General features: G+C 29.9%; 1 protein-coding gene across 2 annotated transcripts in view; it reads right to left on the bottom strand.

Moving 5' to 3' along the window:
• LOC106469606 (serine/threonine-protein kinase MARK1-like) overlaps positions 1 to 20,268 on the bottom strand; it is an 83,838-nt gene that overhangs the window by 4,949 nt on the left and 58,621 nt on the right. Inside the window, exons 8-17 of one of the 2 annotated variants that reach the window (XM_022398183.1) lie at positions 19,228 to 19,284; positions 17,284 to 17,419; positions 15,346 to 15,446; positions 12,719 to 12,838; positions 12,021 to 12,120; positions 10,792 to 10,806; positions 10,207 to 10,319; positions 5,581 to 5,743; positions 5,060 to 5,245; positions 1,645 to 1,834 (exon numbers count right to left, since the gene is read on the bottom strand). In XM_022398183.1, coding sequence (XP_022253891.1) covers positions 1,645 to 1,834; positions 5,060 to 5,245; positions 5,581 to 5,743; positions 10,207 to 10,319; positions 10,792 to 10,806; positions 12,021 to 12,120; positions 12,719 to 12,838; positions 15,346 to 15,446; positions 17,284 to 17,419; positions 19,228 to 19,284 — 1,181 coding nt within the window. The remainder of the gene's footprint in view (positions 1 to 1,644; positions 1,835 to 5,059; positions 5,246 to 5,580; positions 5,744 to 10,206; positions 10,320 to 10,791; positions 10,807 to 12,020; positions 12,121 to 12,718; positions 12,839 to 15,345; positions 15,447 to 17,283; positions 17,420 to 19,227; positions 19,285 to 20,268) is intronic. The other variant, XM_013930109.2, reaches the window with a different exon arrangement.

Here is a 20,268-nt window from a genome sequence, read left to right as displayed (position 1 = left end):
GTTGGTAAAATAAGGTTAAAGTAAATAAGTAGTGTGAGATCACCTAGCCTAGAGTCAAGTGCATAAAATTTATCATGAAAGTAAAAACATCGATTCCATTTTAAACTTAAATTGTTTCTGAATTAAGCTCTTTTCTGTTATATCAGTAACGTTTTTCATAAAAAACAAAACTCTTTAATAAATGGAGACTCTAAATTAAGAAATTAACAAATATTTTTCCAGTTTTGCTGTCTATACATTTCATTTTATACTTTCAATACATAGACTAACAACAATTTTAGGGTATACTTTTGTCATTTAGCAATATGACATAAAAGCCATTGTTGGAATGTGGTGCTACCAAAATGCACTGGCTTTTCTATATATTAGAAGTTGTTAATCTAACTGATTTTTAACATAAATATGCCAGAATTCATTTTTTGAAGTATCTTAATTTTGATTGGCTCACAAAGGAATTTACTGATGTTGACTGCACTTTTCTGCCTATCTGCTGGTCAAGCTTGATTTTGAAAAACTTATTTCAGTTAGTTATGAAATGTGAGGTTAGGGTATACTATGTGGTGGGGGTGGTAGTACTTGCCCTGTCATTTTTGATGGGCTGTACTCTAGTGACAATATAAAGCTTCATAAGTTAAAATCTGTGTGTATACATAGCCTACGAGTAGACAGACACCTCAATCCAGATAGAATGTTGTTTTATCAATTTTTGGTTCAGGGCTCAAAATTTAGATTGTTCCTAGAGACACAAACTTTACCACCTACCCCATATCTAGGGTAAAATCCCAAGTATAATAACATAAAGCTTTAGAAATTAAAAAATGTTTGTATTGTTATAACATTGTTCTTTCATTGATGGGTTGTTTTAAATCCTTCATCTTATGAAAATAATTCAACATTTAGTCCATAATAAAATAACAAGTTAGTTTATTTCCTTCTTAACGTTTCTTTAAAGACTTGTACACTTTGTAATTTGTTGTAGGCCTGTGTTTACGGTCACGCTATCTGCATTGCACTAATATAAAAATCAATTTACTTGTATAAAGTAACTCAATATGCATGATAGCTAACACTGATCCAAAAATGTAAGCATAACGACTGATTCAGTCTACCAGCTAGAAAACAAATTTCCATCTTCCTTATGCTTCACTGCAATCTTACTAAGACTAACATGACATGTCCTCTAGCTAAGATTTAAATTGAAAAATTTAAAATATATCTTATAAAAATATCATAGAAAAATAGTTTTCATTTAAACAAAGTGAAATGGAATTATTTTAAAAAACATACAATTAAATACAAGAAGGTTTGAGCATTAAACTTGAGTTTTTGTTTATCTTCCATCAGCCAGAATTACCTTAAATGAGTTGTTCATGGTGTCATACATCATTCTTCCAGACAGTCACAAACAGATAGCTCAACAAGTAAGTACCAGATCAAAGTGTTGTCATGAAAATATAGCATTATATCCCAGTGATGTCTCAGAATTGTAGTAATACAAAATCCTTCCCTCTTTTACTAGTCTAGAAGTGCAAGGTTCAAATTTACTGGGGTAATTTCCACCAATGTGCCAATTTATTTGAGCACTGAAGTTTAAAATATTAGATTATGTTTGAGTAAACACTCTTCTGTTTTCTCACATCTTACCTTCCGGATGCTTCAACTCGGCTTCTTTCATTTGGTACACCTTTACTGTCATAATTACAAGTGTTCCTTCGTGGAATGCTGCTGATTGTCTTTCCAAAGCCAGATACATTTGCAGAAATTCCACTCATTCCTGTCTTTCTGACAGATCCACATTCTCTTGATGGGCTTAATGTTACTGATGTATCAGATCCTTTTAAATGTTACATATTTAGATGGTATTAATACACAACTGTACATATCTAAACACACTTCAATTCTGCTTACATTAAACTTTAATCAATGAAAGATTCAAAATCATTTTCTTACTAACTTAGAAAATACTTCGATTGACTACACTTCAATAACATTTGACTTATCTTATGGCTATTATGATCCACAAAATCAAATTACTATTATAGACTGCAATGGAAAAACTAGTACTAATTAAACTTAACAGCATACACTTCAGTCCTAAAAACATTCTACATTTTATACTTTTTGAAAGCCATATTTATGGTAAATTTCAAATACATTTATCACAGTAAAGTTTTATATAATAATCAGCATTCAGCACACACACACACACACACACACACATCGAATCTTGAAATTAGGATGAAATTTAGTAGAATTACATGTGAAAATGACAGCTTTAAAAGTTCAATAAAATCACCTTCAATTGAATTCTTCATTGCTATTAAGCTAAATTAATGTTAATTATCTTAATTATAAGTTAAACTTTACAGTGCATAAGTGTGGGAAGTATAAACTTAAGTGGTCAATGCATGTATATAGGCTATCACACGATGATGTGTGAGGGAAGAACAGTACTATGTTCAGTGAGGCTACAAATCAAAAAATGTTTTCTTTTCAAACATGTTTAAGTCAGTCAAACAGAACTTGGATTATTCACAAAAGTCTAAGATCATCATGCATGTAATTGTTAATGCCTGTCAATGAGTATGAATACTTTAGTTGTTAAGGGCAATATGTAACCTAACAGAATCACTAAACTATAAATATACTATACTTAGTACATTGTCATGTACCTTAAGAATATGCACAATATTTTACAATAATTTCCAATATTGGTAAAATAACCTGTTTTTATGAAAAAATAGCTGTCTTACAGGCTACTGATCTTCAGTAATAGAAACAAATGGTAGGATACATTCCCCCCCAAAAATAGTATATATTTGTTTGTTTGTCTAAGAGCAAAGTCACATTGAGCTATCTACTGTGTCCACTGTGGGAATCACACCCCAGATTTTAACAATGTAAGTCCCAGCATATAAATATATTCTTAGGATATGTTTCACAAAACTATGTTTACAAGATAAATTTTATATATTATCTTGGGGTAATACTGAATTATGTTTAACCTAAAGAACAAAACACTCATAACAGGAGCATTTAATTAGAAAGTGTTGTTTTTTCAGATATAAAAACCTGTGTGTCTGTCTGTTTTTCCATTATCTAATTACTCCTAGGTCACTGGGTCAATCTCAACCAAACTTAGTGGGATGATAGTTTGGAACAAGGGGCATGTTAATGGGGGCATTTATTATCTTTAACATAAGTTAACATTAACTACATTCATAAATGGCACATCACATTCTTATAGCAAACAAAAAAAAATAAAATAAATAAAAAGCTATTAAACTTTCTATAACACAACGTACACAGTGAGGGGAGAGGGCACACAAACGTCTTATGTATCTTAGCAAGTGTACTAGCATTTCCTATGAAGGAATGCAATGAAAAAAATCGTGGATGGAGTTTATACTACAACAGTCACCACATCACTTATGTCTTATGTATCTTAGCAAGTGTGCTAGCATTTCCTATGAAGGAATGCAATGAAAAAAATCGTGGATGGAGTTTATACTACAACAGTCACCACATCACTGATAAGAAGAGCCGTTTCTTGAGTTATACCCACTTCCTACTTTGACCCATGACTTGACAACTTCATCCCATAACACACTTGTGGCCAATGACCATCAATTAATTAATAAATACTGTGAAACAGTGTGGAATAACATCAAGAGCTGGGTGTTAAAAGCAGATAACAGAAAGTACCCTACCGCCAATACTTTGGCTGCTAACTCACTTTACAAAGTCTCCCTGACCATCGCACAGTGTATACCATGTTTTAAGTATATACACAGCAAGTTTTTAAAACTTGTACACAACTTTGGGTGAGGTAATAATGAATGCTGTAATAATATGTTATGTTATGAATACATTGTGTGAAAGTTAGGATTTTTTGTGTTATTTATCATAACATCCACCCCATTTTTTTAAAGTTCATAACATGGTTAAAGGATGAGTACCTCACCTTGTTTTTCATAAACGTTTCTATTCAAAGTAATGTTTAATCAGTTTTGCACTATTAAAAAGTTGAGGAGCTATTTTTGCTTTAATGGGCTAATTTCCTGTAGTTAACCAGTAATTTATCAACATTTTAGCCAGACAAAACATAACTGTTATCTTTAATGATTCAGATGGTAAAAAATTTGTTTTACAAATGAAATTGTTCTGACTACCTCCCAGTTATAAGAAAGTTCAACTGTACTTAAAAAGAATGATTTTAATTCTCTTTAGCTTTTCTAATGTTTTCTTTGCAGGAATTCTTTATTAAGTTTCAAGTTTTTAGCTTTAACTTAAGATTAAAAAAATTAATTGGTTTATGTCCAATGAGTGCATTTTGCACAAGAAAAAATTTCACCACTGAATAAGAAAAATTTATAGAAAATAAACTTGTAATCATGCTTTCACACATTAAGGAAAACAAAAGTTGAAATATATTCAATAAAGATTTTTTATGTAATTGAATTTATGAAAAATACTAAAACTAAACAAAAAACTGCAAACTTTTATCACTCCTGTCAATCAGTAAAGACAGTCATTAAATATAGTGCACAGAAACAAACTTTGTTCACACAGTGTGTGTGTGGTTACAAATTACAGATATTACAAGGATGAAAGTTATGTGATGAAGTGAAATGATCAGAGATTTATTTGACATTGATATCAATTGATCCTTTATAACAGATTTTTATGGGATCATCTACGAAAACTAAGCATCAATGATGGAGTAAAAAAGTTTTATTAAACAATATATTAATCATTTGACGAGAGAAGAAATTCAAGAACAACTTTCTCTCTGTGGTGACATTAGGTGATGTAAGGATTAAATTTTACTCAAAACAGAATTCTATGTAAACAAAGAAGAGATATGAAATGTAATTCAAAAACTATGATTTTTTAACAGCAGTCTACAAAAGTTAAAAACTGCGTACCAAGCTTCATTAAATTGAATGTAGCATTTTGAGTGACAAAACATTGCTTGTGAAGTACTACATGGTGTGTGCTACACAATGTAATTACCAGACATGAAGAGTTTAATAATATAACATACAATCATCATTACCTGACTTAGAGTTGCTTTTATCCATAGCTCTAACAGCACCAGGAGCAGTTTTCACAGTTCGTGAAGGAGATGAAACACTCTCTCTAACTGTTGGAGAAACACCATTTGTAAGCAATGGAGGTGATGTTTCTAGTGTATTCTTTTGCTTATATGTAGATGATCCACTCGTAGGAACATTATGATGTCCTGATAAAACATAAAATGCACTTTAAAAACTATACAAAAAACATTTCATGGCATAATTGTATTTACTATATAATGCTAGCAAAGTCAAGCAATAAAATTTAAAATAACAAGCTTCATATTTACTTGTTTTTCCTTTTTTTTTTACTATAATGCTTCAGCTGTTGTATTTACTTTATAAAATATCCAGCCAAAGTTCTATTATAAGTTACTATGTCTACTATCTTCATTTCTTTCTTATTAAGTCTGTTTTCTTAATCTAAAACAAGTATATCAGTAAAAATCATATTTAAACCTAACTAAATCTCAAATCTGATATAAACTATCTATCATCTAACCTGGTTCCCCACTGTGGCTAAAGCGACGTGGTTTTGATGTTGCAGAAATGCTTCTTTGAACTTTGATATGAGAAGGGGACTGACTGCTAATTGTACCTTCCATTACTGGTCGAAGGGCTCGAAGTGAAGTACTAGAATTTGATCTAGTGTTACATATCTCTTTCTGCAAATAAATTGTAAAATACTTTTTGGTATCAAGTCACTTATCAATTAATCCTATTGTCACGGATATCCTTTACTGTGCCTGACATAAGATTTTTGTGTATCACATTCAAAATTTTATTAAACTACTTTTTGTTTATGTTATACCAATTAGTATATAAGTTTTAAGTTCTTAATTCTATAAAACAACACATGAAAAAATCCTGAATTTCTCCTAGAACGACATATTTTCTCTAGGTATCTTCTCTTCTCTATTTTATCCATCACCCCTCCAAAAAGTATGAAATCCAATGTAAATTACTCACTATAAAATCGTCATTGCTCAAACAAACCATAATTTTTATAGCCTTCAATATTGTTTGATTACATGCCAGACCCCTCATGCCACACCCACTGGTCACACCCGCTCTTTAGTTCTCTTTCACATTTAATTATATGTTACCTACAACAAATAGAAAGTGCAGTTTTCATCTACCAAATGACATATTGTATAGTATTGTGTTCTGAACAGATAGACATCAATTTCACTTCTAATACATGGTTAATTCTGATGGGAAAGTTAATGACCAGCTTGGATGAATTTGTAACGGCTCTTGTCACACAGTCAGAAACATTTTAAGAGTTCGGAGAAATTGTCTACTTTTTGCATTTTATTAATCTATGCTCTTTGGTGCATTATTTAATTAAATAAAAATTATTTAGTGCATTACTACCATTAGTATACAAAAAGTGGGGTTAAGTGTCATAGACAATGGCAGCAAAAACAAAAAGAAAATTGGGTATGTACTATATTTCTTGTTTTTCATGTTTATTCTTTATTTACTATTATAAAAGAAACTAAAATGTAAAAATATGTTAGATTAGGTAAAATAAACAATAATATAATAAAAACATTTCACGAGGCAAGCACGCATATGAGCAGGTCATGGGTAATGTAATTTGATAGTGTAATATGAGCTGCATGTTCCCCAAGTGATTTACAACTTATAGTGGCACAAATAGTAATTAAACAAGGTTCTAAAGGCAATAAAACAAGAAAATGTTATTATAAATAGATATATACTATTACAAGTTTGAAGCTACTTAAAATAAATGAATGTAGTTTCACGCTAGATTTGAAGTCATTCTAGAAAGAAAAAGAGAGTAATTTAGATTTTTTTTGGTGCTTACGAGGTCAGTCAAATTGACCAACCTTGTTTCGAGTTAAGGTAAAGAAAATTACAGATAAAATGTTTTATTGAAAATAAACATTTGAAATGTATTTAGGAGGTTTTAGAGATTACACAAATAAAATTTGAGATTTTTGAGATGAAGAAAAGTATTTTTAATCTTAACATGAAAATTACTTTGCACACAAATTATTCAAAACAAGTACTCAATATACTCAAGGACAAATCTATTTTAGTATATTAAAAATACCTCACTAAAAATGTAATTTCTTTGTATGTGAAAGACTTACAATGTTTACTGAAAGACTGCCAGATTTCATGAAGATACACACACAATATTAAAAGTTAATAGTATCAAATCTATAAGATCTATGAATGAGTACAAAGAGGTCACATGATTGGTCAAGTTGACTGAGCCCATGTTGAGAGTTAATCAACAATGGAACTTTAGTGTTTATTGCTTAGTATTCAACAATAATATTTTTTGCTAATTTTGAGCACCATTAATCTTGTAATTTGAGAATGAAATAAAAGTTAACTGTTGCTCATTCACACAATATTTATTAAAGTACATTAAGTAAATAAATCATTTATAGAAAAAACACTGTAGCATTGTAGCTACATAGATTTTTATTGTAGTCCATGGTATCTACTTACTGAGTTTAATATTTGACAATGATTTTAGCCACTGAAGCATTTTAGAAAGGTATAAGAAAAATAATGAAAATCACACAGTAAAAAGCCATCACGGCAACAAATTAACTAGATTAAACACACAGAAAACAACATCTCACTATGTGAGCCATACATTTTTATCTCATAAAAACAAGAACACTTTTTGCAGTATGATATACAAGGTTTCAGAGGCTAAACTATTACCATTCTTGAAAAATAAATTAAATTCTCATAAATTACTTTAAAATGTTGTTCAGAATAAGTTGTTACTCATATTGTTACTAATAATATACATCAGTTAATAACAAAACAAAAAAATCAATCATTTCAATGACCAAGCTCTTGTACTTTCAAATCTGGTACATAAAACTGATAAATTATTTTAGCCCAACATTAATTATTACTAAAGAACACATTAATAAAACTTCGGTGTTACAAATGTAAAAACCTACAGAGTGGTCTATTGCACTTTTATATGATTATATATATATACACGAGAAAAGTTTTCTTTGATTTGTAGAATGCATGTGTAAGAATACACAACAGCAGTGCAAATGTTAAATTATATTTACCAAATTCTGTTTTCTTGAATTTTTTTTTACAAAAACAAGCGAATATTGTTTAAAACACTTTTTCACTGACAGTACTTAAATTTTCTATGCACAATATTTGTTTACCAAACAACTTCAATCAAACACGTTCTTTTTTCTATCACTTTCCTGGAAATATTTATGGTTTATCAGATATGGTTGAAGTATAAAAACAAAACTGTCACTATAATATAGAGTTCAATACAAATTGAAATTACTTCTTTTCTTTAAAACACTGTATGATAAAACATTTAGCCTATCCCTATGTTCATGACCTTTTACAAAGTGTCCATTCAACATGCTATTATGTATTTGATGTCAGTTATCAACTATTCATTTTACCCTACAGATATACTGAAATAAAAACTGTAGATATGCATATTGGTGGTTATAAACGTTATGAAAATGCAAACTGCATGATAGACAAAAATATTTTTAGTATTCACATGAACATCACTTTGCACTTCAACTTTTCAATGTCTGGCTGACATTGTCAACTCACAGACATATCTTAAGTACAAATGCTTTATATATCTGCCTTATCATGTACAACAAACTTGTCCATTTTCATAAAAACTTGCAACATAGTAAATTCAGAATTATAGTTAACATTCCTTCTGATTTGGTTAAGTAGAAATCAACTTCCCATTCAAATTTAAAAAAAAAATATGGTGGAAATAAAATATTTTCAGTAAATTTCAAAACATCTAGTGAAGATAACTTAATCATAAATTTCTTCTACTTCTTAACTCTAATTAGCATCAGTTTCAGCTTAGCATGCTGCTGTTTACTAATGATATTTTGTGAGAGATATTGGGATGTACTTCAACAATGACCTAAGGACATGTACATTTTTCCTTTCCATCTTTTTGGATATTGTACGAGTTTTGTTTGATATCAATAACTTTACAAAGTTTAAATGGCTTCATCTGTCTATATAATCAAGAATATAGCATAGACCAGTTATGCAAGAAATCATATAGATATGTTTTTTCATATAGAAATGGAATATGCCTTTACAATTCCACACTTTGAAGATAACAAAATGGAATTTTTGAATACCTAGATCCAACCTTTTATGTACAAAACAATTTTTGTGTTTTGGTGGAACAGAAGATTTTTGCAGGGATCATCTAAACTGTAAAGTGACAATGAACTGGCAATAAATGTTTCCTTGTAATGTTTCAAGAATGAATTTCATAAAAATAAATATTCTACCCATGCTACCAGCTGGTAACAGGGTAATAATCAAACACTAAGTGAATTAACTAGAAAAAGTGTAAATGGGTTGCAATATTTTATAAACACAAAACAAATGATAATGTTGTTTGAAATTTTAAATACCCACTAAAAGTAATACACATTAATACAGGTATTAAATGAAAGACGTAATGTTAAATGTCTGAACATGTTTGAAACTGTTTCATGTTACAACTATGCTATTTTACTTAAAACTTGTTTATTCCTTTGTTAGATGTGTACATGGATGTGTTTGTTGAATTTCACACAAAGCTACCCGAAGACTAATCTGTGCTAGAAGTCCCTAATTTAGAAGTAACAGACTAGAGGGAAAACAGCTACAGATAGGTATATAGATAGGCACAACATATCTTTGTAGAATACTTACAAACTATACACTCTTCCAATATTTTGCTGTTGCTAATAATACAAGTTCATCCTGAAGTATTCAGCATGTTTCCATCATACAAAAGTTTTGCAATGATGTCATCTGAGAACCATGCTTCAGACCAGGTTAAAAATCATATGTTAAATAACATATTCTGTTCTTAACATGATTCTTTCCCCTTAGAATAATCTTAGATCATAAATACAACTGATTACACTCATTAAATGTATTCTTAAATTATTTTCTGGTTGTTTGGCACTTACTATGAGATGTAAATTTAATTATGAATTGTATATCTCACTGTAATAAGTCATTACTAACTTCCATACTTACATATAGGAAGTAGTTTATGTGACACAGAGGAAAACCCTAAAGTGACAAAAGTACAAGAAAAGCTTAGTACCTCTGTTGGTTTCTTTCCAAGTAAAAGATAATTAGCCATAATATCATCATATTTTTTATTTCTTAGAGATTCTTCAACTTCCTCTTTTGTGTATCCCAAGGACTGTAACATTTCTGTAAATAATAAGAATACCCAAAAATGAACTTGAGAATTTAAGGCACTAAAAGAACATTTTTTATCAGGGTGTGTTAGATTTAAACATTTTGGAAGTCTGCCCTCAACCTTCATTTCACTGAACGTTTTTTTATCCAACATGAATTCAATTTTAATAAAATTTGAAACATTATTTGAAAGATGATTGGTAACAGAAATGTTTTGAAGTTAAAAAATATTAACCTAAAAAGCCATTTATTTATTTAGAAATGGTAATGGAAGATTTGAAAATATCACAAAAATAAAACAATATCTTCTAAGAAAATATTACTATTTATTCATTTAAAGATACCCATCTTGCATGCAAATAGCTACACTTTACTATTGTACTAAATGTATGTAAGATCTTTCCAAATTACTTGATAAGTATTTGATATAGTATAAAACATCAGTTCCTATTTCAATATTTCTCAGTATGATATATGAACCAACCTGAATATTTCCTTTCTTGAGAGTTGGAAAAAAAAAGTTTCTAAATTGTGATATATGTTTGATATTTTTTAAAAAAGAAAAAAAAAAGCTTTGTAAAGCAGTTGAATCTCAAGTTGGTAACTTGAAGATGACAAAAGCATGACATTTATATAATGTTTCATTATACTGTAGTTAGTGCAAACACAATAAATTACTACAGGCTAAAACCACAAGTTATAAGATACTCTGCTAACTGCAATTCATAATGGAACACTGCTACAGATCAAAATATAATATATTTAGTTCATTTTTCCATCAAATATCAAAACTTTAGAACCACGTACATTTATGTTAAACTTCTTCTGTCACAATAAGCAACATTTACATTAAACAAGTGACAGTAAAGTGGTGAAGTGTTTTCAGTTGTTACTTAAAAATTTCTAAATGATAGAGTTAATCAAAAAAGGTATTCTTAGCCCTGTTTGATTTTATAATAACTTGTAGCTTTCAACTACAAATCTCTTGAATTGCACTTAACTTATCTATTCAAATATTCATATGAACAAAATTAAAAATATATTCTGTTTGGATTTTGAAACACGCAACTCAAAAATATTTATAATTTTTGCAAAATAAAATCATTTCATTTTTATAAGGTTAGGGTTTTAGACAATTATACTATGTAAGACAGATTCATTACTTAGTATTTGGAAAAACATTTTCAAAATGTTTTTAGAACATTTATACTCTAATTGCTTAGCTTTTCAGCTAAATACATACAGCATTACAATTAAAATTTTATATGCAACCCGAATAGTTTTATTTTCACATTTTTCTAGACACTTTCATCAAACCTCAAAAGCAACTTTTGTAATAACACTATTTCATATTTACATTATTAACCCATTGACTGCAGCTGCTCTAAATGCAGGTGGAATTTTTGCAAGCTGTACACCGTATATGGCACATTCACATTCAACTGCCGGGGGCAGACCGTACCCTATATGACAAATCAGCAGTCAATGGGTTAATTACCTAATACTAAGAAACGTTTTGAAATACTTATATTTAATACTAATATATTTTCAAGGTTTTAGTTACTTGGATTCAATGACAAATTCAAGTCAGTCTGTAAAGCAGACTTACCACTTAAAATAATATGTAAGATACAATAACATGTTAATTAATTTACTTTTAAAACTGAAAATTGAATCAAATTACCTAGCATATTTCTTGAGTTATACACTCACCTATTTTTCTGCCATCTTTCATATGGAATACTGGTTCCGTGTAAGGCTTGAGTTCATCATTATCAAAGCCTATGTTCATCCATTTGTCTTTCATTATGGTCTAAACAGTAAAATTGCTTTACTTAATAAAGTATTATCTTAATCTTTTAATTACATAAGACATTTCTTTCTCAACTTCTTACAATATACTTCTTTAAAATGAATTGTTATTTAATGTTTATAAGAATTTGTTCCTTCATATTTCACAAGTTATTAAATCCACATTACTTTTTATAATAACGCATATATGTGTGAGTTTAATATAAATATTCTTAACATTATTTTTATACACATTATTTTTAGTATAAACAATACTTTAAATATTCTTAACATTACTTTTATACACATTATTTTTAGTATAAATAGTAATTTAAATATTCTTAACATTATTTTTATACACATTATTTTTAGTATAAACAGTAATTTAAACAAACATTCTTAACATTATTTTTAGTATAAACAGTACTTTAAGATTACAAGTATTCATTAATGAATTAATTTATTTAACTGAATATAAGTATAATTAATTTAGTGTTTTAGAAATATGACACTCTTAAATCTGAACCTACTACTTTGTTATGTATATACGATGATAGGAAATAATTCTACAAAATGGTTGGCAGTATACTTAAAAAGGTTTAATTAACAGAGAGACTTACTTCTAATGTTGCTCGCTTAGCTGGATTCAAAACTAGAAATTTCTTCAAAAGATTTTCACAGTCAGTTGACATGTAAAAAGGTATCCTGTACTTCCCACGAAGAACTCTTTCTCTGAGTTCCTATTGAGGGCAACAAATCATGTACAAGTTTCATGCAATTCAGTCTTTGATCTTATGGTGAGTAAGAATGAAACCAGAAAACAACATATTATAATATTAATTAAAGAAAAGCTGTCAAGTTATTGAGTTGAACAGATACATAAACAATAAGTTCTTGAACACAATGATACCTCATATTTATCTTTCTACACATTCTTGCCTTACAGTACATACTACACTTTTTACTTCTTCATTATAGCCAACAACGTGTAATCAATATGTCAGAAGATACTTTCGTATTTTCAGATAGCTTATACCAATTTTTATAGCCTTCAATTTTATTTGTTTATGGAGCCATAAACTAGAAATCAGACCTACCTGCCACACCCACCCATCATATTCTCTCTTTCACAAACTGGCAATAGCTCTCTCCAACACTTTATACTACATTACTTATAAACAATAGAAATTTAAAGTTTTTAAATGATGTATTATATTACTTTGTTTTCTGTACAGACTATTGTATATTTCATTTCCAGTTTGAAAATTTCTCTCACAGTATTCAAATTGACAAGCTTAGCTAGATTTTTAAGGCTTTTACTGCATGATTAGAAACCCAGACTGATTATGAGAATTATAAGACATTGTTTGCTTTGTTCGTGTTATTATTCTGTATTCTTAGGTGCATTATTTAATTAAATAAAAACTAATTAGTGTACTAATATCATTAGTATAAAAAAGTAGACTTAACTTTCATTGACAGTTGGCAGAAATAAACAAACAAGAAGACACAAGAAAGTACCATATTTCTTGTTTTTCATGTATATTCTATATTTATTATTGGAAAAGTAACTAAAATGTCAAAATTGGAAAGTTATTAAGTTAGATAAGGTAAGATAATGAAAAAAATCATAACTCTTTACGAAGTATGTTCACAAGCAGCTGATGCATTATATAATTCAATATGGTAACTTAAGTTATGTGTTCACTAAGTAATTTACAACTTGTATGGTGGGATTATTAGATATACATGATCCCAAAGGCAATAAAACAATAAAATTTATGTACGAAAAGATGTACACTGTTACAAGATTTAAGCTATTTATGAGAAACAGTCATTCTAGAAAGAATAAAAGGGTAATTTAGATTTACTTTATGCTTTTTATGGTGGTTACAAGGTCAGTTCAAACTGACCGAATGCGTACAGAGTTAGAATAGAGAAAAATATAAACAGATAAAGTATAAATTTTACTGCAAAAAAATGTTTGATATTTATTTAGGAGGTTTAAGAGATCATGTAAAAGACACTCAAACATTTTCAGGTAAAGAAAAGTATTTTTAATCTTAACATGAAAGTCACTTTGCATTTGGAGCAGACAAGTTTTTAGTAAAAATACTTAATTAAAAATTTGATTTTTTTTGTGTGCAAAAGACTTCTAATTTTTACTGAAAGCTGGCTAAATTTTGTGAAGATACATAAAACATATTAAAAATTATAGTGTGAAGATGATCACTTTGGGTTCACAAGGTCAGTGTAATTCACCAAGCCCAAAGCAAGTGGGTTAACACAACATTGTTTTAATAACACATTCATTATATTAACACAATACTGCTTTGGTATCACATTCTCTATACCAACTTTACACTAAGCACAGCACACAAATTAAGCATTAAATCCTAAAATATAATGTTTCTTACTAAAACAAGATGGGATACTCATTAAAATAAAAGGTAAAATATTTATAAGGAGTAGAAGCAGGATGGTTTGCTCCATTTATTTGCACTGACTAAACTATCCTGATTTGCCATCTCTTATTTCATATCTTTATAAGAAGTAGAATCAAGCTGGCTTACTCCCAGCACTTATACTGCCTAGATTACCCCAACTCACCATCTCTTATTTCAAACCCCTATGTGTAGTAGAAGCAAGGTGGATTGCCTGGGTATTTATACCCTGATTCTCCATCTCTTATTTCCAACCCCTATGTGTAGTAGAAGCAAGGTGGACTGCCTGGGTATTTATACCCTGATTCTCCATCTCTTATTTCAAACCCCTATGTGTAGTAGAAGGAAGGTGGATTGCCTGGGTATTTATACCCTGACTCCCAATCTCTTATTTCAAACCCTTATAAGGAACAGAGGCAAGGTGGTTTTTCCAGGTATTTACACTACCTAGTGTATCACAGTTCTCCATCTAATATTTCACTCTTATAATGAGTAGATGCAAGGTAGTCTGTCCAGGTAGTTATACAGCTTTGATTATCATAATTATTCATATCTTATTTAAAACCTTTTATAAGGAGTAGAAAAAAGGTGGTTAACTCAAGGTATTTATACTGCCTGGAATAACCCAAACCCAATTCTTCCTCTGTTATTTCAAGTTTGTCATGAATGGATTTAGATTTAAAGAGTAAATGATTATTGAACAAAATTAGAATGTCAAATATTTTGTTAGTAAAAATTCTTCATGTAAAACTAGTAAAAAACATAGTATAAAGGCACATAAGTTAATACAGCTCAACACTCACCTTAAGATTAGCTCCATCAAAAGGTAAAGATCCACTAACTAAAGTGTATAGAATAACTCCTAAGCTCCACACATCCACTTCTGGACCATCATACTTCTTACCTAAAACATAAAGGTAAAGCTGGTGTTAGCAGTTTTAACTTTACTTGTACATGGATGAATAATAATAATAAAGAGAAGGAAGAAATAAAATTATATGAATTATACTTTTAGTAGGGTTATCTTAATAAATGTCAAGAAAACAGGCACCACCCAGTCCCAAATGTACATAAGTTGTTTCTTTTTTTTCTCTCTTAGCATGTCATGGTGATGAATAATGAACCTTGATAAAAATGTATTCCTACAAAGATACTATGTATTTGTGTGAAAACATTTTCAAATGTCAGCGAGCTCTTAATAAAATACCCACTGAAATGAAAATTTAACTTTTTGTATATGAACACATTTAAAATAAATTTTGTTACATGGAAAATTCCACAAAACACTCTGATGGTTAAAATGTAAGCACCTGTTCTTATTTTCTTTTGTACAAACTAGTCATTGTGACAGCTCGTAATTTCTCATACAGAAAGATGCTTAAGTTCTGTACAATGCAAATCTTCTAATTGGTCTTATGAGACAAACAGAACAGAACGCAACAAAAAAAACAAAAAGAGTGATATCACAATAAAACTGATAATTTCTAATCACACTATGTTTTGCCCATTGTGTTTTTAGCAAAATTAGTGAAGGATTTAATTTTCTGTATTGATTGGCCTGATTATAAGGTGATGTTTTTTTATTAATAATTAGGCTGTAAAACTCATATTTGCCTTTATCTACGTAGCTGACCAAATTCAGGTGGAGGAAAAAGGCTGTCAGATGCTTTGTCAGCCTGAACAGGTTTGGCTTGTTCAGGAGGAAGTTGGACAACATCAGGAGAAGAAGGTTGGTTCAAATAACAATCAATCTCTGAATGAATTGTTGTCGATAATTCCAAAGTCGAGTTCCCCCCACCTGAAGCCTAAATAAACATGCTGGTAGAAGGTACAACCTCTGATGTGGTAACTTGCACTTCAGAATTCATAATGCAAATGAAAACCAAGCACAACTATGTTGGTAAGGAAAGAAAAGCACCGAAAAATAACATTCCATAACTGGATAGAAAATTAAATGATAGCATGATGAAATGAGGTACAAATAAAAACTATTTAAAGTAAGTAGAAAACTGGAAAATAAACAATATGAAAATTCAAAGAGAACACTAAGTAAAACATCCAAACACAAGCACTGCCAAACGAGAAGTGACAGTTAGGTAGGTAGGATAGCATGGAGGGAGTCATTCATGTGTGGGGCTCGTCTATTGGTGGAAGTTTGTTGCATGACAATTTGCATGCATGAAACAGTTAAACCATGTGAAATGAGGGGTACGTGGGAGTGAAAGGCTTATGGCATGTGAAAAAAATGTTGCAAATAGAAAGCAGCACTGAATGAAAATAGCTATGTATATGAGCAGAAGTAAGGTACCTTGTTGGAAAGAAAATTAAAGAACTAAAATTCATAAAAGATTGAAAATAATGTAATCTAATGTTTTATTTTTTTTTGTAAGTTTGACAAATTGTGTTAGTTTTGTTTACTGTTAATTGTAAATATATTTTATTCTGTTTTTAAGAATAATCAAAATGTACTTTAATAATTATCAACACTTCAAAATATATAATACACAAACAAAACCATAAAAGCTTATATTATATTTTTAAATCAAATAAAGCACTTTAATTTACTTGGAAATGTTTACAGATATTCTTACACAAATGCCAAGTTCATAGGTAAAACAAATATACGAAGGTATGTTTTAACTTTACGGTGAAGAAACGTACTTTAACGTGTTTTATTTTTGTTTAATTCTCATAATATTGATTTATACAAGTTGTTTAATATATTATTCCAAGTGTCTTACCTTGAAAAAGCTCAGGAGCAGCATAGGGTGGACTACCACAAAAAGTGTCCAACTTATGACCAGGTGCAAACTCGTTGCTAAATCCAAAATCTGCAATTTTGATGTTCATCTCACTATCTAAAAGTAGATTCTCAGCCTGTTTCAGAAGATGTCAGTAAAAATTAAAATACTTTAACATGACCTGTTTATAAATTTCTTTAGAAAAAAAAACGAACCAACTTTATTTCACTTAAAAAGTGCGACTTACAGACCAATTATAACTTAGCAATTAAAAAAACATTATACAAAAATTTGCTTACCAAGATTTTCATACAGAGATGATGCTTCTTCTCAACCTCTCAACTATTGCACAGTCTATTAGTCTAGAAGTCGCATTATTTTACTATATTATTGCTTGATAGTTCATACCTAATCTTTTAAGGTTTTTCTTTTAGTTGGCTTCGACAATTCTTGTATATAATAGTTTAAGTTTATGCATCTTTTCTTTAGGTGGAAGAGAAGGGTTCTCCCTTAGTTGAATTGTGTACTTTCACACACCTTTCTAGAACAGTTTATGTCTATAACTGTTTTTTGGACTTTGGTACTGACTTAGTATGTACACATTTTCTTAGAAATTCAATTCAGATTTGTGTGGAATGTTCTCACAAAAATGGATAAAGCTAAAATGAACAGTCAATAACTCACATCATATCTGTGAGAATATTGGAAATAACAGCAAAATAAATAAACATTCAAAAAATCTTATTAGTTTTTAAATAATGCTGGCTAGTTCTCAGAAATCAAGACAAAAATGAGCAAATTAGCCACCAGTATAGAACCTTATAATGATATATTTTTATCACATAGAATTTGGAACATAAAAAAAGAAGATTTCAGTAACACACTATATCTTCTCCTGACCAGTTAAATACACTGTTTCTGTGTGAAATAAAGCTGAATCATATTCTTTGTTACTTTAGATGCCTAACACTTACATACATATTTATAAAGGTTTGATTTGTTTCAGTTATTTGTGTAAAGCTACACAATGGATATCACCATTAATTCTTGGGTTACTCTAATCAAATATTGAGATATAATTATCATTTTTATAATTCAACCATAGCCACAGAGTGAAGCAAAGAGATATGAGCCATGTGCCCTTAGATTCACATTCCAGCAAACTAATTATTCAAAGTCAAAATACCTAAATTTTACAGCTACAAAGTCATAAATCATCTGCACATCACTTGATGACATATAACCCTCTAGAACTATACTCATGTTCTACTTATTTTACACAAGCGTCATAATTAGTTTTAAGTTAATTGATTATTGTCACATAAGAAATCCCTGTAGACAATAAATGATGGATCTTCTGTTCTTTTAAGAAATAAGTGTAATTTGGCAGAATTGTATTTTTCATACAAACAAACATCTTGCATCTTTTCAAGGATTTTCTTTAGCACTCAATTATTTTTACTATTTCTTCAGCCGAGATCAGCCACAGAAAAGCCTTGAATATGTTTCCTATCTGTACTTAAAAAATAACATTGATTAACTTCAATAACCTCAATTTACATAAAAAAATCTGTATCTTCCTTTCCTCTGTTACAAGTACTTTAGGATTAAAGTTAGTAGAAATTTGAAACACTTGTAAGAAACTGAGTAAATGGAAGGCATTTTATGACATTATTTTCCCTATTGGTCTTTCCAACTGTTTGTTTTAGGGCCATCTGCTTCTCTGATACACAATGGGCTATTTGCACCTTTCTAATTGAATTTCACCCTTCTTTGATAAAGAAATAAACCAAATGATACAAAAAGAACATTAGTGTTGACTTAGATTCAAAATAATGTAGAATATATAGAAGGAATTTGTTTGAAAGGAAGTATTTGTCTTATAAACTTGTAAGAATCAAAATACATGCCATCAAATTTTACAGAAAAGTTGTCTAGACTTACTTTTAAATCTCTATGGATTATTTTCTTTTGATGACAATACTGGAGAGCAGACACAATCTAGACACAGTGAAAAAAATTATATATTTAAGCTACTATCTGTTTATGATTTAGACTTGATAGCTGTTTATCAATTCACTATCTACAATATGTACAGTAGTGTGCAAGAGTGTTAAAACAAAGTCAAAAATTAGATTTCAGGCTACTTTCAAAGAACAATGGAAGGTAAATCACAAGTGAAACATCAACATTTTATTAATCTTCATATTTAGTACAACCGAAACTCAGTGGAAGTGCTTGAGTTCAACAAATAGTTAATATTTTGTGCATCCTCATTTTGCTTTGATAACTGCAGACAGCCTATCAGACATTGTTGCAACATACTTAATCAAAGTTTCCTTTGGGATTTTAATCCAAATGTCTCTTAATACACTCCCATAAAGTTTCTTTGAAAGTAACTTTTATTTTGTCAAGTTTTTAATCTACCAAATCCCAGATTCACTCAATTGGGTTGAGATCGGGGCTCTGCTGGGGCCACTGCATCATTTGAATGACTCCAGCAGCTTCTTTCTTAGGTAAGTAATTTCTGCATATGTTGGATGAGTGTTTGTGGTCATTATCTTCTTGGTAGTAGAATCCTTTATCAATAATACCCAAACCACTGGGTATATCAGGAGGGATAAGTAATGATGGTACTTGAGCTGGCCAATTATTCCATCTATTTTGCAAATATCTCCTGTTGACTCAGCAGAAAAACACCCCCAAACCACCACACTGCCTCTCCCATGCTTCATCGTAGGTGCTATGCATCGAGGTATCTTTCACCTTTCTTCCACCAGATGTACAACCTAGCTTTGAACCATATATTTCAAACTTGGACTCATCTGTCCATAATACCCTTTTCCAATCATCAAGTCCAGTTTTTGTACTTTTTAGCAAATTTCAGTCTCTTGACAATATTTTGAGATCAAAGTAAAGGTTTTTTAACTGCTACATGACCAAATATTCCATTCTCGTTGAGTCTTCTTGATACTGTAGATCTGG

The sequence above is a fragment of the Limulus polyphemus genome, unplaced genomic scaffold (assembly GCF_000517525.1).
Source record: "Limulus polyphemus unplaced genomic scaffold, Limulus_polyphemus-2.1.2 Scaffold3568, whole genome shotgun sequence".
NCBI classification, from domain to species: domain Eukaryota; kingdom Metazoa; phylum Arthropoda; class Merostomata; order Xiphosura; family Limulidae; genus Limulus; species Limulus polyphemus.
The sequence above is the reverse complement of the archived record's forward strand: the minus strand, read 5'-3'. Positions and strand labels throughout refer to the sequence as shown.